Source organism: Echinops telfairi, unplaced genomic scaffold (assembly GCF_000313985.2).
Source record: "Echinops telfairi isolate 266 unplaced genomic scaffold, ASM31398v2 ScPeMD7_18;HRSCAF=68, whole genome shotgun sequence".
In the NCBI taxonomy this organism is placed as follows: Eukaryota; Metazoa; Chordata; class Mammalia; order Afrosoricida; family Tenrecidae; genus Echinops; species Echinops telfairi.
The window spans coordinates 83,512,028-83,531,957 of record NW_022103915.1 but is presented as its reverse complement, the minus strand read 5'-3'; the positions used below and the strand labels follow the sequence as shown (position 1 = coordinate 83,531,957).

Sequence of the window (19,930 nt, the reverse complement as noted above, 5' to 3'; positions counted from 1 at the left end):
CCCCCCCCCCCTGCTCCAGGCTGGCCGCCACGCGCGGAAGCCGCCTGATGAAGCGGGAATACCTGAAGGTGAACGTGGCGAAGACCTGGTAAGGCTCCGAGAGGTGGGAAGAGGCCTGGCTCCTGCGTGGGGGCAGAGCAAGGCTCCCCGCCTCACACGCGGGCAAGGCTGGGAGACTGGTCCCCTGGGGGGGCGGTGAAAAGGTCACTGAATTCTCAACACCCCCACCCCACCCCCCCATCCCCGCCCTGACCCAGTGAGGAAATCCTCAACTATGTCCTGGTCCGAGTGGCGCCCCTGGAGCCTGGCCTGCCGCGGCCCTGCTTCGCTCTCTACCTGTCAGCCCAGCTCCAGATCGGTGTGATCCGGGTCTACTACCAACAGTGCCAGTACCTCATCGGTAAGGCAGGGAGCCCAAGAAAGGGGGCAGAGCCCGGGCGCCTGGCTCCTGGTGCCGACCTGCCCCACCCTGCCCTTCCTACCCACAGAGGACATCCAGCACATCTTGGATCATCTGCATCGGGCCCAGCAGCAGATCCGCATCGATATGGCAGACACCGAATTGTGAGTGTCCCCCTGGGGCTGAGCCCACCCGGCCTTTGGTGAAGCCTCTACTTGCTTGCTCTCCGCACACCCCAGCTGAGATTCCTGATCGCCCCTTCTCTCCCCCAGACCCAGCTTGCTGCTGCCTAACATCATGACCATGATGGAGACGCTGGAAGATGCTCCTGACCCTTTTTTTGGAATGATGTCTGTGGACCCCCAACTTCCTGACCCCTTTGAAATCCCCCAGGTAGAGCTCAGTGTCCTGAGGCACGCTGAACTCATGACAAGACAATGCAAAAGGGCTGTCCCTGGGCCAGTCTGGGAGTGGGTTAGGGAGAGTGGGCCTGCCATCATTCTCCCCTACAGGCAAGGCCCCTGCTCACCCATTCAGAACGAGCTGCTAGGACGGTCTCTCCTCGAGACAGTTCCTATCCACATTGTTCCTGCTGCCACCGAGGCCCTAATCCAGGCTCTCATCAACCGTCTCTCAACACAGGGCTTCTCCGTTTTCCACAGCCCTACCTCCGTCCTTCATCTCCAAGGGCCCTTGCAGCAGCTCCTCACTGCAAACCAGAGTTAGCCCTTTCCAGACAACTCTCAGCACGTCCTCTGAGCAGCTTTGGCTTTCAGGCAACAGCTGCCCCCTGCGCTCCACTCTCACTGTGGTTTCCCCTCCCTAGCTCAAATGGTCATCTCTTAGACTCTGCTTCCTGTGTCCTACATGTCCTTGCAGACCTGGCTCACAGGCTGCCCTCTGTCATGCTTCCTGGTTAGCATAGCGGTTCCACCCTGGGCTGCTAAACCACAAGGTCAGCAGTTTGAAACCACCAGCTGCTCCGAGGGTGACAAATGGGGCATCCTACTCCCAGACAGTTAGTCTCGGAAACTCACAGAGGCGGTTTTAGCCTGTCCTACAGGGTCACTATGGACTCAATGGCAGTGAGTTTGGTTTCTGAGCTGAATTAAATGTTGTTCCGGGACTCCAAGCATTAGGAAGCCGTGTTTTACCTTTTGTGCTGACTATTGAGGTCTTATACAAACGTGTCTCCCTGCTAGACTATCTGCTCCGTAAGGCCATGCCTCTTTTCTGTTCACCTCTGTCCCTCGTGACATTTGACATTAGGAGTTAGTGCTTGTTGCCTAGACAGACGGACAAAAGGCCCCTGGTGGGCATGGAGAAGAAAGGAGACCGATGGGGAATGGACTTAATGCAAACTGGTGTTAATGCCAGAGGAACAAACAGAAGGATACTACCATCTACTGCCTCGGTGTCAAAGGTCCCTGATGCTGCAGTGGTTAAGGGCTTGGGTGCTAACCGAAAGGTCGGTGGTTCGAACCCACTGGCCACTTCCTTGGGAGAAGGATAATGGCAGTCTGCTCCTGCAAGCTTCCAGCCTTGGAGACTGCTGCCCGGTAGGGCCACTATGAGTTGGAATCAGTTTGACGGCAACAGGTTTGGTTTGAATGTGTAAGGCTATAAAGGTAGAGAACGAGGCTGACACCAAATCCTTTTTTCCTCCATCCCTTCCCAAAGATTCGACACCTCCTGGAGGCGGTGACCCCAGAAAGAGTTCTTGAGATCTCACCTGAAGTCCCCAAGAAGCCAGGTGAGCACAGAGACGTGGAAACCCACGGCTACTTCCCGAGTCTTAGGCCAGACTTTCCATCCCCGCGGTTCACAGATGAGGCAAGTGAGGGGAGTGGGGTTGGCATTCTAGTGCCAACTAGTGCTGGGCTGACTAGTGCACCGGTGGACTGGACACGAGGCTGTGCTTTCTGCCTCCTGGCCCGGGGGAGGGGTCCTGGAAAGGAATGGAGGGTTTAGTGTGACTCCCTGCTCCTACAGACAAGATGCTGGGTACTCTGGTCTCTCCCGAGGCCATCACCCTTCAGGAGCCCGAGCCTATCCACGTGCTGCAGATCGAGGTGAGTGGGCACTTCCGCTCAGGGCCTGTGGCCAAGCCCTGCTTCTAACAGCCACCCTGCCTCTCCACGTGGCCTTCGCCCAGCCCCAAACCCGGACGACTTATCCACGCCCATTTCTGCACTCCCCTGGCCTTCGAGCACCCAGTGGGCTCCCCTTGTTTCTGTGTCATGCCTCGGGCCCTCCTGGATCTAGTTGCCTTTTTGAGAAAACGGGGTGTGTGTCATCATGTTCCCTCCCCTTGGTATTCATCTCCCCCAACAGGGAGAGCAGGACCTCCCTGAGGTCACCCGCCAAGCCCTGGACCTGCTGATGGCTGAGGAAGATGAAGCAATATTGTCGGAGGAACGGCTGCGAGCCAGACCTCGCCAGCAGCGTGAGCCCCACCACCCAGCACTTGAGGGTCAGACCCCCCAGCCACCCGGGACTGGGCAGTGCAGCCATCTGCTCTCTTCTGCCCACTAACCCCTGGTCCTCTCTCCTCAGTGACTGAAGAGGCCCAGGAGCAGCCCCGGGGCCCGGAGGGTGAAGCTACAGTCCCCTCGCTCTCGCCTCTGGTCTCTGCACAGTAAGAGCCAGGACTAGACTGGGCGGGGCCTCCTGCTGCCTGTGAGGGTGCTAATTTGTCTTCTGCCTCTCCCTTCAGGGCGGAAGGGGCAGCAGAGCTGCCTCCAGGCCAGGAAGTGGGCCCTGAGGAGCTTAAACGAGCTCCCTGGGAGCCAGGGGCTCTGCCAGTGGGTGAGTGCCCTCCCTGGCTGGGGCTCTTCTCAGAGAGGCCCTGCCCTCCCCTTCAGCTTGTCTGGATGACCACACGGGGCACAGGGACAGACTAGACCTCCGTTGTTGTTGCAGAGGTGACCCCTCCCCAGGAGCTGCGTCTGCCGGCCCCACCAAGCCCCAGGGTAAGTCGTGGCCCTTTGGAGCCTCCTCCTTCGGGCCTTGCCCAAGGGCAGGCCATTGCTAGCCTACAGTGGTGGAAACGAAAGGTGCCTCTTCCCAGCCCTCGGCATTCAGGGCCTGCTCACTCCTGAGGGTTGCACCCATAGAGCTGTGGAGGTCTTGCCCCAACCCTTCCCCGGGACCCCTGTATGGGTGGGCGCTGAGGGTCCTTTGCAGTCTACAGGATAGGAACTAAGGAATAGCCTGTCCTGCCTCCATTCCCCACTCAGCCCAAGAAGCCCCCAGTCTCCCCTTCTGGGAGTCCACCTGCGCCCGCCCGCCGCCGACGTCGCCGCCAGTTACTGTTTTGGGACAAGGAGACTCAGATCTCCCGGGTGAAGTTCCAGGAACAATTGCAGACCAAAGCACAATGCTGGGAATGTGTGAGTACAGGCCCCGTTCCACGGAGGGGACAGTGGGTGGAGCCTGGGAACCAACGGGGAATTTGATGGGAAACTCGGGCTCCATCCCTCAGAGAACTAGGTGATGAGTTTGTACACCCACCATTCTCCATGCTCCTTGAGTGACCCTGCCTAGTATGACCTTAGGCAACCCCCCAAATAACCTCAGGGCGAGCCGATTCTGACGCATAGGGACACTAGGACAGGGTAGAATGGCCCTTGTTAGTTTCCGAGATAACTTTTTTACAAGAAAAAGCCTCGTCTTTCTCCTAAGGTGTGTTTGATGGTTTCAGTCGACCCTGTTTAGTGACCCAATACGTAATCACCATGCCTGGCACCAGGGCTCCTTCCCATCCTTGGGCACCAACCAGGTTAAAAAGCCGATGCAGGCTGAGCCTCAAAGAGAAGGTTCTGAGCACTCCTCCACCCCCTTGCAAGAGTGGTGCAAGCAGAAGGGGGGAAGGGGACTGCAGGCCTGAGGCTCTTGAAAGGACACCCGAGCAGGGAGGGGTGGCTTGCTCATAACTGAGTTTCTGGCCTCCCACCTGCAGCCCATGGTCCAGCCTCCTGAGTGGACAACCGTAAGCCCAGCTGAGCTGTTCCGTACACCAACTCAACGTGAGCACTGGGGGCTGGACACAGGGACCCTCGGAACCCACATTCCTCACCCTTGGTGTGCTTCTTCCCTCAACCAACCCTCCCTCACTACCCATCCCCCAGCTGGCTGGCTACCTCCGGAACTATTCGCTCTCTGGGCTCGTTGTGCCCAGCTGCCCCCGCGTGTGCTTAGAAAGATGCCGCCCCGGGGACCAGATGAGGCGGCTGTTGAGAGAGAGGCGGCAGCAGGGGAAGAGAGGAGAAAGATGGAAACCCTTAGTGATATTGAGGTAACCGCACCCACTCCTGTGCTCAGCTTTGACTTCCCAGCAGGCTCTCTGCCCTGCACCTCCTGTGGGGCCAGCACCCCGTGGGTGGGCCCAGTCTGCACTTCTGGCATGCTCGCCACCCTACTGTTCGAGTGTATATCCAGGTGCTTCTGGGACATGGGGTCTCAGTTTTCCTTTCCTCCTCTCCCTATTCTCCAGGTCCTGAGGGAGGCCCAGGAGCCCAGCGGGCCCCTCATGCTGTCTTCAGGTAAGGGAGAGGAGGGGCGGTGGAGCCCACCTTTAAGCACTCCCAGGAAACTTGATTTCTGACTCGGCAGCGAGTATTAACAGATGGGAGACACTCCCCTTTCCCCCAGCGGTGGCAGCTTTCAGTTTGCCCATCCCCTGGCTACCACCTTCCTGTTACACCTGGGCCCCCCAGAGCCAAGCCCGTCCCAGCATGCCTCCCCTGCCCCCACAGAGCTCTCCCTGGAAGCAGCAGAGGAGGAGAAGTCCCGCACCAGCCTCCTCCCCCCGGAAGAACGGTGGTAAGCAGCCTGGCTGTGTGCACTTGGGGCTAGCGCTGGCCAGGGGGTCAGTGCTGGGACATGAAGCCCCTGCCCCTGGCCTCTGTGAGGTGAGGGGAACCTTGCTCTCACCCTGGCCACCGCCCCCCCCCCCACCCTCCAGGGCATGGACTGAGGCAGAGCAGCCAGAGCCCCCTGCATTGCCTGTGGTGCCTGAGCTCCCCGAGCTCCCGGTGGAAATGCCGGCCCAGCTGCCCCCGGAGCCCGAGCTGCTGTCGCTGGAGGCCGTGCACAGGTACTGGGGGTGGGGTGGGGAGGCCTCACTGGGGTGGAGATGCAGGCTGTGGCCTCAGCTCACGGCTCCTGGTCCCTCCAGGGCTGTGGCACTGGAGCTGCAGGCCAATAGGGAGGCCGACTTCAGCAGCTTGGTGACACCGCTCAGCTCCCGCAGGACGGCTGCCCAGGTTTTCTACCTGCTCTTGGGTGAGTGTGCACACGTCTCGGGTGGGGGGGCACACAGGCCAGAGGCCACTGTAGGAACTGAAGTGGGGGCGGGGAGATCGTCCCCCTGAACCCTGTCTCATTGTCACCTCCCTAGTGCTCGCAGCGCAGCAGATCCTTTGCCTAGAACAAGAGACGCCATATGGGCGCCTCTTGATCCAGCCAGGACCTCGGTTCCGCAGCGGTTAGAAGACGCGCACAAAGCTGCTGGGAAGGCAGACTCAATAAACCACGTCTTGCTACACTGGGCCTGGTCTGCTTCCTTTCTGAATGCACAGCTACAGCCTTCCCGCCACAGACGACCGTTTGAGCAGAAGCCTGCTTTATTGCAGTCTGGTGTCAAGACTCCATTTGCGTTGTTAACAAGTCCTGCCCCGGGGACGCCCCTGTAAGGTGGCAAACGGCGGGACTGCAGTGGGCTGAGGCCCAGGATCTTTGGTGTGCACTGAGCTGCAGCGGGCCGGGAAATGGTGTAAGGGCCTGGGCCTGGGCCGCTCTGATCTTCCGCCTGGCCACCGCTCGGTCTAGCTGAGGCCCAATGTGGCCTGGAGCTCCTGAGCCTTGTCACTAGGCAGCGAGCCCAGGGCTGTCTGGAAGCTGTCAGCGTGCTGTTTGGCCAAAAAGGTCAGGAGCAGCAGCAGTGCGGCCTTGGCATCTGGGCAGAGTGAGGACAGAGGGAGAGGTCTCAGGAGAACCGGCTCCCCGCCCTCGGCCCCCTGCGCCCCACCTCCCACTCTCACCTGCGGGGATCTTGTTGTCAGCCAGCACCAGGCTGCAGATGCGCAGAAGCTCAGGAGCCACGTCCACAACCTGCAGAGAAGGAGGGCAGGCTCAGGGCAGAGGCACCTCTGCACCTCCTGCCCGGCAAAGGGGTTAGCACAGAGGTTCCAGAGGCGGGGCTGACCCCCACCCAGACCCCAGGGAGAGGCCGTCTCCCCCTAGGGCTGCTGGAGCTCCGGCAGGCAGGGGTGACCTAAATTGACTGAAATTGTGGCCTTAAGAGTAAAAGCCTACAGACTCTTTCTTCGGGTCCCAGGAAAGAGCGCTGGGCTGAGTGCGCATCTAGCCACGCGGGGCAGATGCACGCACCAGCCCAGAGAGCAGGGCTCTCTCTGGCTGAGGAGCAGTGTGGTGGGCCAGAGCGCTGCAGAGCCCAGGAAAGCTAGCAGTCTGGCACAGCCCGGAGTGGAAATGGCCATAGGGGCTTCCCGGAGGAAATGCTGTCAGGACAGGAAGCACAGGACGGGCTGCCCACCTGTGCAGGTGAACAAGGAGGACACAGATGGGTGCGGCAGGTGTCATGGCCAGCTATCAATGACGCCAGCTGAGCCTCAGCCCTAGTCTCAGTGGGCCCGGAAGCCCACCTGCACCACTGTTACCTGGTCAGGGCTGCTCTGGTAGAGAAAGCTGAAGAGGTGCCCCATGGTCACCCACTCCTCTAAGTCCTCCTTCAGCGGCAGGGCATGCAACAAGGTAGCCAGCACCTGGACAGACAGAGTCTAGGCCTCAGGTCCACTTGCCCAGCCTGAGTCTCAGCTTACTAACCCCTGCCCACTGCCCCAAGTCCTCCCTGACCTGGGGCTCCGGTTTCCTTGCGGGACTGGCCATCAGCAGGCGGGCAAGTGCCCCACAGATGTTGTCTCGGACGCGGTCATGGCGCTCACGTGCTAAGAGGGGCAACAAAAGCCCCAGGAGCTTGGGGAAGTGTCTGGGGGGACAGTCAAGGAACCAACTGGTGCGCACACAGGCCGGGCTGTTCCTGCGCTGGGGCTGACCACCCCCCAGGCCAGTCCTGGACACAGAGGATACTCCTGGGCGGGGCGGCCCCCGTGTTCCGCCAGCACGCCCAGCCCAAAGATGGCGTTGCTCCGCACCTCGGGGTCGGCGTCCCTGGCGGTGCTCAGCAGCACAGGGAGCAGCCGGGACACGAACTGGGCCGAGGCGGCCCCCAGGCCCTGAATGGTCTCTGCCAGCGTCCCCACCGCAAACGACTTCTCCGCCACTGAGCAGCCCTGCTTCTGGAGCGGGGTGTGGGGAGGTGGGTGAGCGGGGCACCAGTGGCAGACATGGGGCAGGGCTTAAGGTCAGTGGACCATGGAGCACTCACCGTCTTGCAGAGCAGTAATGGCAAGAAGCCAGCAAAGAAAGAGGCAAAGGCATCTCCCCCCGCCGCAGCGGCTAGGGCGGGGATGGCCTCTCCAGCATGCTCCAGCAACATGGCGTCGTACTCGGCCTGTGGGGTCAGGTTGGGGGCCGAGCTCACCTCCCGACCACGCGCTGCCTCTGGCCACAGGAGCTAGCCTGGGCTTTCTTGCATCTCACCTTCCAGCCGCCCCATTCCCATCATCACTTCGGGCCCCCACCTCCAGGAAACCTTCTCTAAACTCCCACAGGCTTGGTGGGATCCAGCGGAGTCACTCTCGGGCCTCACCCCCCTCTTGTAGCAGCTCTGACTCCCTGAGGTTGAGCCAAAGGGGCTGTGGCCCCCACACCCTCGGTGACAAACCTGTCCACTGGAGCGCTCACCTGGTCGTCATCCTCATCCTCCTCCTCCTCCTCCGTGTCCTGGCAGGCAGTCTGTGGGCAGAAGCAGCTCAGCTCGGCCCTGCTCGCCTGCCTTCCTCCTCCCGTGGGAATGAAGGGGCTGGGCCCTGGGCCCCTCGCACCCCACTCACCTTCCGCTGCAGCACAGCCTTGAGCATGCTGCAGAGCTCAGCAAGGCGCCCGGGGGGCTGCAGGGCAGTGCTCCCGCAGCGGTGCAGCACCCCAGTCAGGGCCTCCAGCACGGCCATGACCACCTGGCGCTCCCGCTCCCTGCTGACCGCCTGCATGTAGGAGGGCACCACCCGGGCCAGGGCGGCCTGCAGAGCTGCGGACACCACAGGCTCAGGCCCAGGCCAGCTCAGCCACCCGTTGCCCTATGCCCCGCCCAGCCCCAGCCCGCCCGCCTCACCGGCATGGTTGTGTTCGGAGGGGCAGCTCTGGCAGGCCTTGTGCAGCGCGCAGCAGAATTGACCCAGGGCCTCATGTGCCGCTTTCCGCACACTCAGGTGAGGGCACTGTGGGGCGAGGGGGGTCGGCTCCTGCACACAGCAAACCCAGGGCCCCCAGGCACGGCCCCCAGCTCCCAGCACCCCTGCCCACTCACCTCCAACAGCTGGAATACTTCCTCAAAGACGCTCTCCATGTAGGGAAGGAAGGCCACGCTGTGGGCAAACACAGCCATGGAGAAGGGGCTTGCAGGCAGGTGCCCTGGGCCAGAAGAGGGGCGCCACTCACCTGGTGTTCACTGCGATCTCCCCCAGGGCAGCACAGGTGTCCTCCTTCTCGTCGAAGAAGGCGTTCTCCACACTGTACCTAGAGGGAGGCGGAGGTGGCGGCGGCCATCAGGCACCGCACTGGGTTGCGTCCCCCGACCAGAAACCAGAGCAGCAGCCCTCCGCACCCTGAGATCTCGGAGTCCGAGTCTGCGTCCACGTCCTCGTCCATGAGTTCCTCCTCCTCCTCGCCGTCACTCTCCTCGTCAAACAGCAGGAAGGAGCTGCTGCCGTCGTACTGGGGCTGCATGCAGGATGCACCGGGCAGCTGCTCAGCTGGGCTGGGGAGGGGGCCCACCCAGCCTGGCCCTGTCCCACCTGCAGCCCAGCCCCCGACTCACCACGATGCCCTCGGTGGAGCGCAGTGACACCAGCATGAGCGTGGTGATTTGGGGTAGGTGGGGGGCCAGGCCCTCCCCCAGGAGCCCGGATAAGGCTGCAAACAGGCTGTACCTGGTGGAGGCAGGTGGAGATTGCGGTTCTGGGTGCTGTAGCTGGGCAGGGTGGGGGAATGCCAGTGAGGGCTCCGAACCAGAGAAACGGGGCAGGGGGTGGGGGATGGAGAGGGCTGGGAAGGGGAACCCAGTGGGCAGACACATGGGAGGAGTCAAGTCACTCACGTGCAGCGCCGCAAATCAGGGTCGTCTACCTGGTCGCATAGGCCCAGCCCCAGCTGGCAGCACTCCTCAGCCAGGGGCCTCATGGGCTCCCCTACGGCTCGAGCCAGCACCCCAAGCGTCTCTGTGAGGCAAGGGCTTAGTTAGCACTGGGGCATGCAGCTGAGCAGGAGGTGGGCAGGGCCACCACCTGGGGGCTAAAGGTGGAAGCTGCAGGGATTCAGAAAGGGCCATCCTGTTCCTAGACAGGAGGCGTCTGGTACTGTCCCTACTGGGAAGGAAGGTACCTGCTGATCGCCAGGTGAGCACCCCTCCCCTGACCCCTTACTCACCCAGGCTCTGGATCTGCACAGGCTGAAGGTCCTCCTGGCCTGTCAAGAGGAATTCCCGCAGGCACTCCATGATTGCAGGGAAGTAGGGCATCACAGAGGCCTGGGCAGCTGTGGCTGCAGGGGGAGGGACAGAAGCGGGGTTGGCCAGGGCCTGGGGCCTACACAGGCTCTCTGGACAAACCCTGTGCCCCAGCCTCCTTTTGCTCACCGATGGCCCCCAGGGCGCTCACAGCCAGCTCCTTGGCCCGAGGGCTGCTGGGGTTCCGCAAAGGCTGCAGCATGCAATCCATAAGCTCCGGAAGGTAGGGCTGCACCTTGGGCCCTGTGGGAGAGTGCTCCCCTCCTCACTGCCACAGCAGGACTCCCCGCCGGCCCTGCCCACCCCATACAAGCAGGGGCTAGAGGAGCAGTGGCACCCCCCGGCTGCTCCCAGCCTCGGTGGCCCGCCTTGCATCCCTACCTAGGTTCTCCACGAAGTTTTCCAGGGCGTAGTAGGCCTTGGCTAGGTGGTGCGTGTGCCCCGGTGGCACTGACTTCAGGTAAGCAAGGAGCAGCGGCATCACCTCCCCTGAATAGCTGCTGATGTGAGGCTGGGAGGCAGAAAAGGAGGCACGAGTCAGGCTCAGCTGCAGGCACGGCCTGGCACGCCTAGCCGAAAACTGGGTGGGGACTGGGGTGGCTGCTGCTGCCATGCTCGGCCTGGCTGACCTGCAGGTTTTCAGAAAACTGGCCCAGGGCAAACAGTGCAGCATTGCGCACAACTTGAGACGGGTCCTCCAGGCCCTTGCAGACGACCTGCAGCAGCGGGTACAGCAGTCTGGATGGGAGCAGCAGCAGGGGGTGGAGTCAGACCGGAGAACCCCAGCTGGCCTGCTCTCCCAGCCCCCCTTGGAAAACCAGCGCCTCCTCTGATGGCGGGCGCCAACCATGCCTTTCAAGCCAGGACATGCGAGAGAGTGGAGGACGCTGCTAATCACAGGCTGAGAGCTGCCAGGGACAGGGGCAGCCCGTACCTCTGCCTGATGTGGTCGCCAGCTCCGTCAGACAGCACAGCCAGTACCAGCAACCCGGCCTTGCGCTGGTATGGGCTCCCACTCTGCAAGGCCGCTTCCAGCATGGGCATCTGAGGAGGCACAAGGCCCTCTCCTGGAGCGCCAGCCAGAGCCTGCCAGCTCAGTAGCAACCAGCCCTTCAAACCAACCGGGGCCCAAACCTCCTTGGGACAAGGCTGGCTTGCAGATGAGGGTGCCAGAAGGCAGAGCCACACTTACCAGCTGGGGACAGAGCTTCTCGGGGGGCAGGTGTAGTGCCAGCATGTCCACAACCTGAGAAAGTGGAGGGGGGATTTTGCCTGACTCATTTCTGCATGCCCCAACTTGCCCCAGCAATCTAACACCTCCCACCCTGGCCCGAGGGCATGTCCCACCTGAACGGCAAAGTGCTTGGGCGTCTCTCCCACCAGCCCAAACTCCAAATCTTCCTCTTCTGAATCCTGGTCCTCAGGGTCCAGCTGGCCCAACTGCGGCTCCGCAGTCATAATGGGGAACAGGGTGTGCAGCAAGGGGGGCAGCAGTCGGTTCTTCAGTAAGGCCTGCAGAGGGAGGGCGGAAGAGTGACCCTAAGAGCTGGCTGCCAAGATGGGCTTACAGTAAATCTATCCAGCCGTCCAGGCCACAAGAGAGATTCCCGGTCCCCCAGCTAGGAACTGGGACGGAGGGGTGGGGGGGTGAGGTCAAGGGCAACCACAGTGGACACAGAGTCCCAGCTGTGAAACTAGACATGGAGACAAGGTGGTGATAGTGGTGGGGGCTGGAGGTCAAGGACATGCACTCACCTTGCTCTTGACTTTGACCAAGAAAGTGAGGCAGCAGAGAATCCGCACTCGGATGGCATTGCCCAAGGCTCCGTTCCCTGCCACCTGGCCAGAGACTAAGGGAATCAGAGGCAGGCAAGCAAACGCCTAGCAGAGCATGCAGCAGGAGCAAGCCCACCCCAGGCTCACCGCCAGGCAGAACGTGAGGACCTCAGAGAGGTGGGGGGTGATGATGGGAACCTCTGACTCCAGTAGCTCATCAAGGGCCTCCAGGGCTTCACAGGCCTTTGCCTGACAGACGGATGGAAGAAGAAGGAAGACGTTGTAAACCAAGCTAGGTGCTCCCCTTCTAACATGGGCACTCTCCTCCCAACAGAGCCCTGCCCACCTGTCCTCACCTCGTCTACAGGAATCAGAGTCTGCACAGCCACGAGGAGCTTGGGCACCAATGTCCGAGCGAGAGGCTGGAGGGCACAGGATGAGCTGAATCAGACACCACAGTGCCACCTAACCTGAGGTCCTGGAAGCTGGCAGCTTCCTCACAGCCTGGACTTTGGGGGAGGAGGTCGGGCACCCTACCTAGCCCAGCCACCCCATCTCCCCTCTCAATAGTCAAGCCTCAAAGGCGGGGAAATGACTTCACACCGCTCTGTAGCCTGCCAGGGGGAGGGTGTGAAAGCCCAAGGACAGCTCACCACATCATCAGTGCCAAGGTAGGGGGCCATGGCTGTTAGGGTACGCAGGGAGTAGAAGAGCAGCTCTGGGGAGCCCACTGGACCCAGGGTCTCATTCAGAAGGCGAAGCAGCTCCCGGTGGTGGGGTTGGAAAGCTTCAGGCCGGGAGGCCACTACCACACTCAGCAACAAAAGCCCCTTCTGCCCAGGAGCAAACAGGGAGAAGCTTACCTGGTTTATCCAGCCTCCAATCCCTCCCTCCTGCCAACCATGCAAGCACCTCTCTCTCGGAGAGGTGAGGGCTCTGGGTGCTGTGCTGAAGGAGCTGCATGAGCTGAGGCCAGGTCTCCAGGCCTTCCTTCCGGAAAATGGTGGCTGTCAGCTGGGCCAGGCTGAGGGTCACAGAATGCCTGCAAACAGGGGTGATCCCCCCATATCACCCTCCAATTACGCTCTCGCACACATGCTGAAAGGCCAAGCTCCCACAGACACTCAGGAGGTGTAGGCACAAGTTGAGGCATATGAGAGAGTGGTTTTCAGGCTGGGGTGGGGTGGTGGGTTTTTAAACTGGTGAGCTCACTCTCCAGTTGTATTCCCATCCCATTCGTCTGACTCGGGCTTGGTTTGTCACCATAAGACCATCCTCAAGAACTTTCTTTTCAATGGGGCGTTGGGATGGATCCTCCCTCTACCCTTGGTCTTGAACTGAAGTTGTTACCACCACCACCACCCCAATCACTGCTTGAAACTGCACGAGAAGGCAAAACCCATTCAAGCTCTCAGCCCCGAGTCGGACAGGATCCAGAGAGAAGGCGGAAGGCACTTACTCCGCCTCTCTCTGCAGGGACGTCAAGACCAGGGCCTTGAGGCTGGAAGACGAACGGGCGATGTTGAGGGCAGGTGGGCCAGGGCGTGTACCGCCAGGCCCGGCCCCGCCCCCAAAGGCCCCGCCCACCTCTCCCGAGACTCCGCCGCCAGCCGCCGCCAGCGGGTGCTCAGCCGTCTGCGGGCTAGCACGGCCGCGAACTGCCTGATCTACGTGGAGGAGACAAGTGTGAGGCTCGGGGCACGGAGGAGCAGGCGACGGGAGCTGGGGCGAGCTGGGGCACGCTCACCTGGGGGTCGGTCGCCGAGGCCAGCAGGTCGCAGAGCGCGGGCAGGGCGGCAGGCTCCCTTAGCGCGATCTGAAGCTGCTCGGTGGCCTGGGGGAAGGCTGAGGGTCAGAGGCGGGCCATTCCTGCCACCTCCCGCCCGCCCTGGCCCGGTCCCTCCTGCCCCGTACCCGCCGGATACGCTGGGTGTCTGGCAGGAGTAGCTCCCGCAGGATCTGCTCCAGGCCGGTAGGCGCCATGGCAGCAGTGGAGCCACCGCTACCGGGCCGGGAGGGGGCCGGCGCTGCACGTGGAGGCGCTGACATCTACTTCCGGCGGAAAGGGCATTGCTCTGCGTTCCTCCCGTCGCCCGGGTAATTCAATTCTCTCCACAGGCTTCCGGTTCCTCCACTTCCGTTAGGCCGCCGCCGGCTGAGGCGCGGAAACAGGGCCCTGACAATGTCGGTTCCCCCTGCGATTAGTTCCCACACCCCGTGCTTGCCACGCAGGGCTCCAGTGCCTACATCCAGACCAAACCCTCCAACTACAGGCTCCTTTTTCTTAATAAATTTTATTTCGATATATGTAAAAAGAAAAATTGGGACCGAAACTAATGGCAACTTAAAAGTCCAAGTATCTCCTCAAATAATAGACTTCTTATTTGCAGGCCCTCTCTAGGGAGGAGGAAAGGCGACAATGGCATCACACAATGCCGCCCCTCGGTGGAGGCAGCTGGCGGGAGACCAGTGGGTCTGGAAGAAAGGGCTGCAGAGCAGTAGTGTAGCACTCGGAACTCAGTCCATCTTCAGGTTCACGTAGATATAACGGATGAACTTCAGGGACGAAAAAAACGAGATGGTGCCCAGCATGAGGAAGAAGACGTAACCGGTGAGCAAGGAGTAGCCGAAGAACTCGACTGTCTGCACCGCGCCCGACATGTTGGAGCGACGGGCGTAGTAGAAAACGGAGTAGAGGAAGATGAAGAGTCCGGTGGAGCCCACGCTCAGCACGGACCGCCACCACCAGCGGTAATCTTCCCCGGACAGCTGGAAGTAGGTGAGCGCAATGGAGATGCAGGCGCCCACGCTCAGCAGGATGGCGAAGACAAAGAAGAGGATGCCGTACAGCGTGTACTGCTCCCGGCCCCAGACCGTGGCGAAGATGTAGTACAGCTCCACGGAGATGGCGCTGCCGGCAGAAGAAACGTACACTGCGTTACGAGGGCGCAATCCAGCAAGTGCAGCCTCCTGGTGTGTGCTGGGTCGCCGGGAAAGAAGGTCCATTCCCTGCCCCGCATTTCCTGGCTGTATAGGGGAAGGTTCCTTTGCCTAGTGTTTCCAAATAGGTGTTACATCAGTGTTTCCCAAAGTAGTTGATGCGGCCCCCTAGGGGTGCTGGAACGGTCCAGGGGCGGCCAAGGAGCTGCTACATACACCTTATCCTGGATTATGGACTACAGTGCAAATGTTTTTAAAAAATTGGAGTGCTGAGTAATTTTTTTTTTCTTGAAAAGGAATGGTAGATCAAATAACTTCAGGAACCTATAAACTAGATTAAGAGCAGGGATCCTGTCTGATTTTCCACTGTACTAGCTGTCTGGTAGGAGTCCTGGTGGCATAGTGGGTTAGGCATTGGGCTTCTAACCGCAAGGTCAGCAGTTTAAAACCATCGGCCACTCCAAGGGAGAAAGATGAGGCTTTCTACTGAAAGATTACAATTTCAGAAACCCACCATCAGAGCAGTTCTAGTCTGCCCTATGGGGTAAAGGAGCAATCGACTCGATGGCAGTGAGTTTGGTTTGGATTTTTATATGTCTAGTACAAACAAGTTGAGTCACCAATGAATTAATTTGCTTTAAACTCCTCCCCACCCACCCACCCACCCATGATGTTTACAGGTCCTAGAGTCAAACCAGAGAGACGGAGAAGGTAGTGGCTCTAGAGAGCTTTAAAAGTGAACCATCACATATCTGAGTCAATCCCAGCTCACTCCTGCCTGGGGCTAAAAGAAACCATGTCATTACCATGACCCCTTAGTGTCACAGCTGAACCAGACATTGTCACTGAATTGGGTTAGGGTTCAGGGTGGGAAGACAAGGTCAGAAGCCTGAGAGTGATGCTGTGTAATAAAGGGGGCATACCTGAAAGGCAGGAAGCCCCCCACGGTCATGTGGATGAGAGTAGACTTGTACCAGGGCTGGGGTGGGATCTCTCGGGCGATGTTCTTGGTGCGACAAGGTGCATCAAAGGGGCTGGCGTTGTTCTTCCCAAAGATGCCGCCAATGACCGTGAGGGGAAAGCCCACCAGCAGCCACACCGTCAGCAGCAGCAGGATGGTGGTGGCCGGCAGCGCCTGCGTTGAACCATTGGCCCAGTGCACCGAGTTCACCACACTCCACGTCAGGAAGAAGGGCACTGCAGGGATGTGTCCCAGGAGCAAGGGTCAGCACTGGGAACTACTTCCTGGGACCACCCTCTTTGGACTGTTAGGGGGCAGGGGTGAAGCAACCTGCCAAGTGGTACTCCTGGATGTCCAGGCAGATCCCACTGCCCTTAGCTGCTCCCACCCATGTCCCATTGTTTCTTGTGTTACCAACACCCCTTCCTCTACCCCATGTCATTCAGGAGCAATGTGGCTTCTACCTGATGATCTAAGAGTGACACCTGGTCCCAGGGACCTGCAATTCCTAGCCTGAGACATTCCTTTGCATTAAGGGCCTGTTTTCAGAAGGTCCTCGTTCACATATAACCTAATGGGATATAAATTAGACACTTAGAATGGAAAACAAGAAAGGTTCTAAATGTAGAGTGTGGGATTATAAAGAGACTTTTCCCCAGCTTTGTCTCCCCCAAAGATATGCCAACATTAGAGGCTTTTTGCTAGCATATGGGGCGAGGTCAGATACTTAGAGACATCCTCCCTGAAGGCAGTCAGCTGCCAGACTACTTACTGTCTCTTCCCACCTCAGGTAGGCCTGCTCTCCGGAGGCTGCTAAGGACAATAGACTACTTCTCCCGTGTACTGCCAATCCTTCCTCTTCCTATTGCGTGTATACCCCTAGACCACACCCCTCCCATCACTGTGTTACCTATAGCACAACCCTTTCCTGTGACGTATGTCTTCACCTGTAATTAGGGGGCTTGCATGTCCCCAGAGAATATAAAAGCCTAGGTTAGCATTAAATATCTCCCTCTCCACGTGGGCCAAGTGAGACTGAGGTGAGCATTGCTACCATGAAATGTGTCTGACTCCATTTTTCTATCTCTTCTATTCTATATGACTTTACTATAATCGTTACTTATTATCGCTGTACAATTGCGCCTACCAGACCCGTGAAGATGTGTTAGGGCAGGTATCCTGACAGGAGACTACTTCTGGCTTTGAAAAGGCAAACTGGCTTAAAAGACTACAGTGGGATTGCCCTACTACAAAATAAAAGTGGAGGATAAATAATTCAAGAGAGCTGTCTTAGTATTTCAATGTAGTGGTTGAAAATACAAGTTGTGGGTCTGAAACCTGGTTTACTACTTCTTAGAAGTATGATCTTAGGTAAACCCCTTGGCTGTCTGAATTCAATACGATGCCGAGGTCATTTCAAGGATTTAGTAATTTTCAACTATGTACATGGGATACATCCTTGTCTTTTGGATATTATCTTACTCGGTTTCTTTGACCTAGTTTCATTAAGTCCGTTAAAGCAGGGGTCCTCAAACTTCTTAAACAGGGGGCCAGTTCACTGTCCCTCAGACCCGTTGGAGGGCTGGACTGTAGTTAAAAAACAACAACAACAAAACTATGAACAAATTCCTATGCACACTGCACATACCTTATTTTGAAGTAAAAAACAAAATGAGGCAAAAACACCCGGCGGGCCGGACAAATGTCCTTGACGGGCCGCATGTGGCCCGTGGGCCGTAGTTTGAGGACCCCTGCCTTAAAGCCTCCCTCTAATTTGGGTTACAAGATGAGCTCCAAGTTCCTAAGTCCAGGTAACCCACCAGGGAAAGAGGGAAGTCCTCACCAGAGAAGAGGCTAGTGGTGAGAATGATGTTCCACACCCAACGCTCGCCTCCGATCTGCCGGTAGAAGTGACTGGACACGTAGCCGGAGATGCAACAGGTCAGGGCGTACAACAAGATGGCTGCTGAGTTAATGGCCCCGTGTCGGTGCACGTTGAACATGCCCAGGAGCGCCATGACAATAATACCTGCAGGGTGGTAGTGGAAGGTTAGGACCCTCCTCCTCCCCAACGGACGGCTTCTAGCAAAGCCGTCTCCCCGACGCTTAGCCAGAAAATCCCATTCCTCAGGTCTGTCCCTCCTCTTGGGTAGAAGAGAAGATCCACAGGCCTTTTTCTGAATAGGCTACCTACCTAATAATATCCCTTGAGAAAAATCCCTGGTTAATTCTTATCACCTCACCAGTGCCAAGGGCCAGGAACTGGGCACCCACGCCAAGCACCGCACAGAGCAGGCCACGGTACGGTGGGAAGCGGAAGACATCTGTATGGATAATCTTCCAGCCATTGTCACCCTGGTCAAAGTCATCTCCAGAGCTGTTCTCTTCATCCAGGTTGTACCGAGCCAGATCGTTACGAAGCACCCGCATGAGAATGACCGCCACAAAGCCCACCAGCAGAAACACCAGCACCATGGAGTTGATGACGGACAGCCAGTGGATCTCCAGTGTCCGAGGAAAGAAGCCCGAATCATCCCCACGGCGCCTGTCACTCCGATGCTCCACGGAGGTCTCAGACCAGTGCACACTGTAAGTGTGGGTGAGGCCGAGGGACTCATCGGTCCGTAACCCGTCCAAGCTGTGGGGCTTGACATCCCGCACGGAGACATTGGCAAATATAATTCGATCCCTGTGGAATTCCAGGTGGAAGTCCAAATGGGTCCAGAGTCCTATCTTGTGGCTGTGTGGCAGGAAGCCACTCTCCTCCATGTAGCCCACAAAGCCACGGATTGGCAGGTCGTCAACCACAAATTCAAAGTAGTAGAGTTCCTCAATGGCCTGGCGCAGCTGTTCTACCTACAAAGAGTAAGGCAGGTGTCAGACAAGGCCTCCCCAGGGAGAGGTTTCTCAACTGTGGCACTACCGCCCCTCTTGGACCAGGGAATCCTTGATTGTGGGAACTGTCCTGTGCATTGTAGGATGAAGCAACCCTGGCCTTGGCCCCACACCCTCCTGTGTAACAAAGATGTTTCTAGAGCTTGTCAAATATCCATTGGGGGACAAAGTTTTCCCCCTTGATCATTGCATTATCATATCATACCTGGTCCAGTGTGTCAGTTTTTTTGGGGAAAAAAAAAAGCAAGCAAGGTAAGGTGTTTAAGAAGGTCTGCTGTGAACTAAGGGACACTGTCCTAAGATTTGTTAGAGAAAGAGTAGGACAGAGGCAGGTTCAATAGAGAGGAGAAGTACCCAGTTAAGAAAGTCAAGAGGTGGGTATGGAAGGGCCCAGCAGAGGGACCTTGGACTCAGGAGCCCTGGGCTCTTCTATCTCTGCGAATCACACTCCCTGTAATCTTGACCAAGCTACCACACCTCAGTTTCTTTATCCACTGAACTTGAATAACCCCACCAGACCTCCAGACACTCTCAAGGTGGTAGTAGGGGTCAAGTCAGATAATTCTCACCAAGGTAACCTGAAAACCCTAACTGTACCCTGTGAGACTGTAAAGCACTGTGATTAGTCCCTGGGGGAAGGCTGAGTGACAGCCACGAGGCTTGGGCAGGCTGACCTGTGCAGAACTGAGCTGCAGATGGCACAGAATCCGCTTCTCCACATTCTCTCGAAATCGGATCTTGTACAAAGACTCCGCCATGCGATCCCCGTCCAGCACTTCACCTAGGCTAAGGCTTTTATGACGAATCTTCTCAGGGGAACAGACTGGAAGCTGATAGTAGTGGTAAGTCTCCTGCGGGTTGTGGTAGGGTCCCACTTTGTTGACATAGAGAATGACGGGGTCGCCAGCCTTGTAGTGAGTCACACCTTCCACCCCTGGTCCACGGCCTGTGCCCAGCAGCAGCAGCAGCAGCAGCAGGACTGACAATGGGCAGCTCCAACCTCGAGGGTGCCTTAAGACGGGCATCCTTACAGCAGTGAGACCTGTTGGGGCGACGGGGAGTGCAGCGGTTATGGAAACCAGGATCGACTTCTCATGACCCAAGTCAGGTGCATCGCGCTGCCACCCGCTGACTCCACTTCCTCCCACTGGCCTCTGCGACCTTCCCTCCAGAAGCACATCCCGGCTCCCCGCACGTCGGTTTTCTCCCCTCCACCCCGGGCTCCAGCTTCCTGCGACCCACCCCCGGGGCCTGGGAGTGCTGGCCCCGGCCCGTTCCCATAGCAACGGCACGCCGCCCGGCGCCCCAG

General features: G+C 58.7%; 3 protein-coding genes across 4 annotated transcripts; 1 reads left to right on the top strand and 2 right to left on the bottom strand.

The window, feature by feature from the left end:
• The first annotated feature begins 24 nt into the window (after positions 1–24).
• Positions 25–5,945, top strand: REC8 (REC8 meiotic recombination protein). Of its 2 annotated transcripts, none has more exons than XM_045288046.1 (18): positions 25–88; positions 258–400; positions 489–564; positions 673–793; positions 2,081–2,153; positions 2,393–2,472; positions 2,735–2,846; positions 2,957–3,038; positions 3,117–3,208; positions 3,323–3,372; positions 3,640–3,792; positions 4,362–4,428; positions 4,531–4,697; positions 4,896–4,944; positions 5,158–5,224; positions 5,367–5,498; positions 5,580–5,686; positions 5,802–5,945. In XM_045288046.1, exons 1-18 carry the CDS (start codon positions 48–50, stop codon positions 5,891–5,893), a joined length of 1,704 nt encoding a protein of 567 aa, XP_045143981.1. In that variant the 5' UTR covers positions 25–47; the 3' UTR covers positions 5,894–5,945. The 2 variants fall into 2 exon arrangements, with proteins under 2 accessions (XP_045143981.1, XP_045143980.1); XM_045288045.1 differs by having other exon boundaries at positions 2,735–2,873.
• Positions 5,946–6,009: 64 nt separating this feature from the next.
• Positions 6,010–13,852, bottom strand: IPO4 (importin 4). Its single transcript, XM_004698491.4, has 30 exons — positions 13,740–13,852; positions 13,573–13,659; positions 13,413–13,492; positions 13,285–13,326; positions 12,738–12,867; positions 12,479–12,658; positions 12,182–12,247; positions 11,973–12,074; positions 11,805–11,888; positions 11,397–11,561; positions 11,242–11,295; positions 10,984–11,093; positions 10,679–10,787; positions 10,431–10,560; positions 10,179–10,292; positions 9,971–10,084; positions 9,642–9,762; positions 9,363–9,474; positions 9,150–9,265; positions 8,984–9,061; positions 8,853–8,910; positions 8,658–8,763; positions 8,380–8,573; positions 8,231–8,281; positions 7,812–7,937; positions 7,514–7,722; positions 7,280–7,412; positions 7,084–7,188; positions 6,445–6,514; positions 6,010–6,359 (listed from the first exon to the last, which is right to left on the bottom strand). The coding sequence occupies exons 1-30, from the start codon at positions 13,806–13,808 to the stop codon at positions 6,229–6,231; spliced, it is 3,246 nt and encodes a 1,081-aa protein (XP_004698548.3). The 5' UTR covers positions 13,809–13,852; the 3' UTR covers positions 6,010–6,228.
• Positions 13,853–14,100: 248 nt separating this feature from the next.
• TM9SF1 (transmembrane 9 superfamily member 1) lies at positions 14,101–19,779 on the bottom strand. Its single transcript, XM_030884939.2, has 5 exons — positions 19,296–19,779; positions 17,970–18,582; positions 17,570–17,755; positions 15,689–15,962; positions 14,101–14,736 (listed from the first exon to the last, which is right to left on the bottom strand). The coding sequence occupies exons 1-5, from the start codon at positions 19,644–19,646 to the stop codon at positions 14,343–14,345; spliced, it is 1,818 nt and encodes a 605-aa protein (XP_030740799.2). The 5' UTR covers positions 19,647–19,779; the 3' UTR covers positions 14,101–14,342.
• Between the last annotated feature and the right edge of the window lie 151 nt (positions 19,780–19,930).

What these genes read in the sequence shown, in the direction of transcription:
- IPO4 (XM_004698491.4), bottom strand. Translation starts at nt 13,808, where the DNA reads ATGGCGCCTACCGGCCTGGAGCAGATCCTGCGGGAGCTACTCCTGCCA. An exon ending in CCTGATTTGCGGCGCTGCAC is followed by an intron (nt 9,475 to 9,641) that starts GTGAGTGACTTG and finishes TGCCTCCACCAG; the next exon opens with GTACAGCCTGTTTGCAGCCT. An exon ending in GCTCCACCGAGGGCATCGTG is followed by an intron (nt 9,266 to 9,362) that starts GTGAGTCGGGGG and finishes TCCTGCATGCAG; the next exon opens with CCCCAGTACGACGGCAGCAG.
- TM9SF1 (XM_030884939.2), bottom strand. Translation starts at nt 19,646, where the DNA reads ATGCCCGTCTTAAGGCACCCTCGAGGTTGGAGCTGCCCATTGTCAGTC. An exon ending in TGCAGCTCAGTTCTGCACAG is followed by an intron (nt 18,583 to 19,295) that starts GTCAGCCTGCCC and finishes TACTCTTTGTAG; the next exon opens with GTAGAACAGCTGCGCCAGGC. An exon ending in CACCACTAGCCTCTTCTCTG is followed by an intron (nt 15,963 to 17,569) that starts GTGAGGACTTCC and finishes ACATCCCTGCAG; the next exon opens with TGCCCTTCTTCCTGACGTGG.
- REC8 (XM_045288045.1), top strand. Translation starts at nt 48, where the DNA reads ATGAAGCGGGAATACCTGAAGGTGAACGTGGCGAAGACCTG. An exon ending in TCGCTGGAGGCCGTGCACAG is followed by an intron (nt 5,499 to 5,579) that starts GTACTGGGGGTG and finishes TGGTCCCTCCAG; the next exon opens with GGCTGTGGCACTGGAGCTGC. An exon ending in GGTTTTCTACCTGCTCTTGG is followed by an intron (nt 5,687 to 5,801) that starts GTGAGTGTGCAC and finishes TCACCTCCCTAG; the next exon opens with TGCTCGCAGCGCAGCAGATC.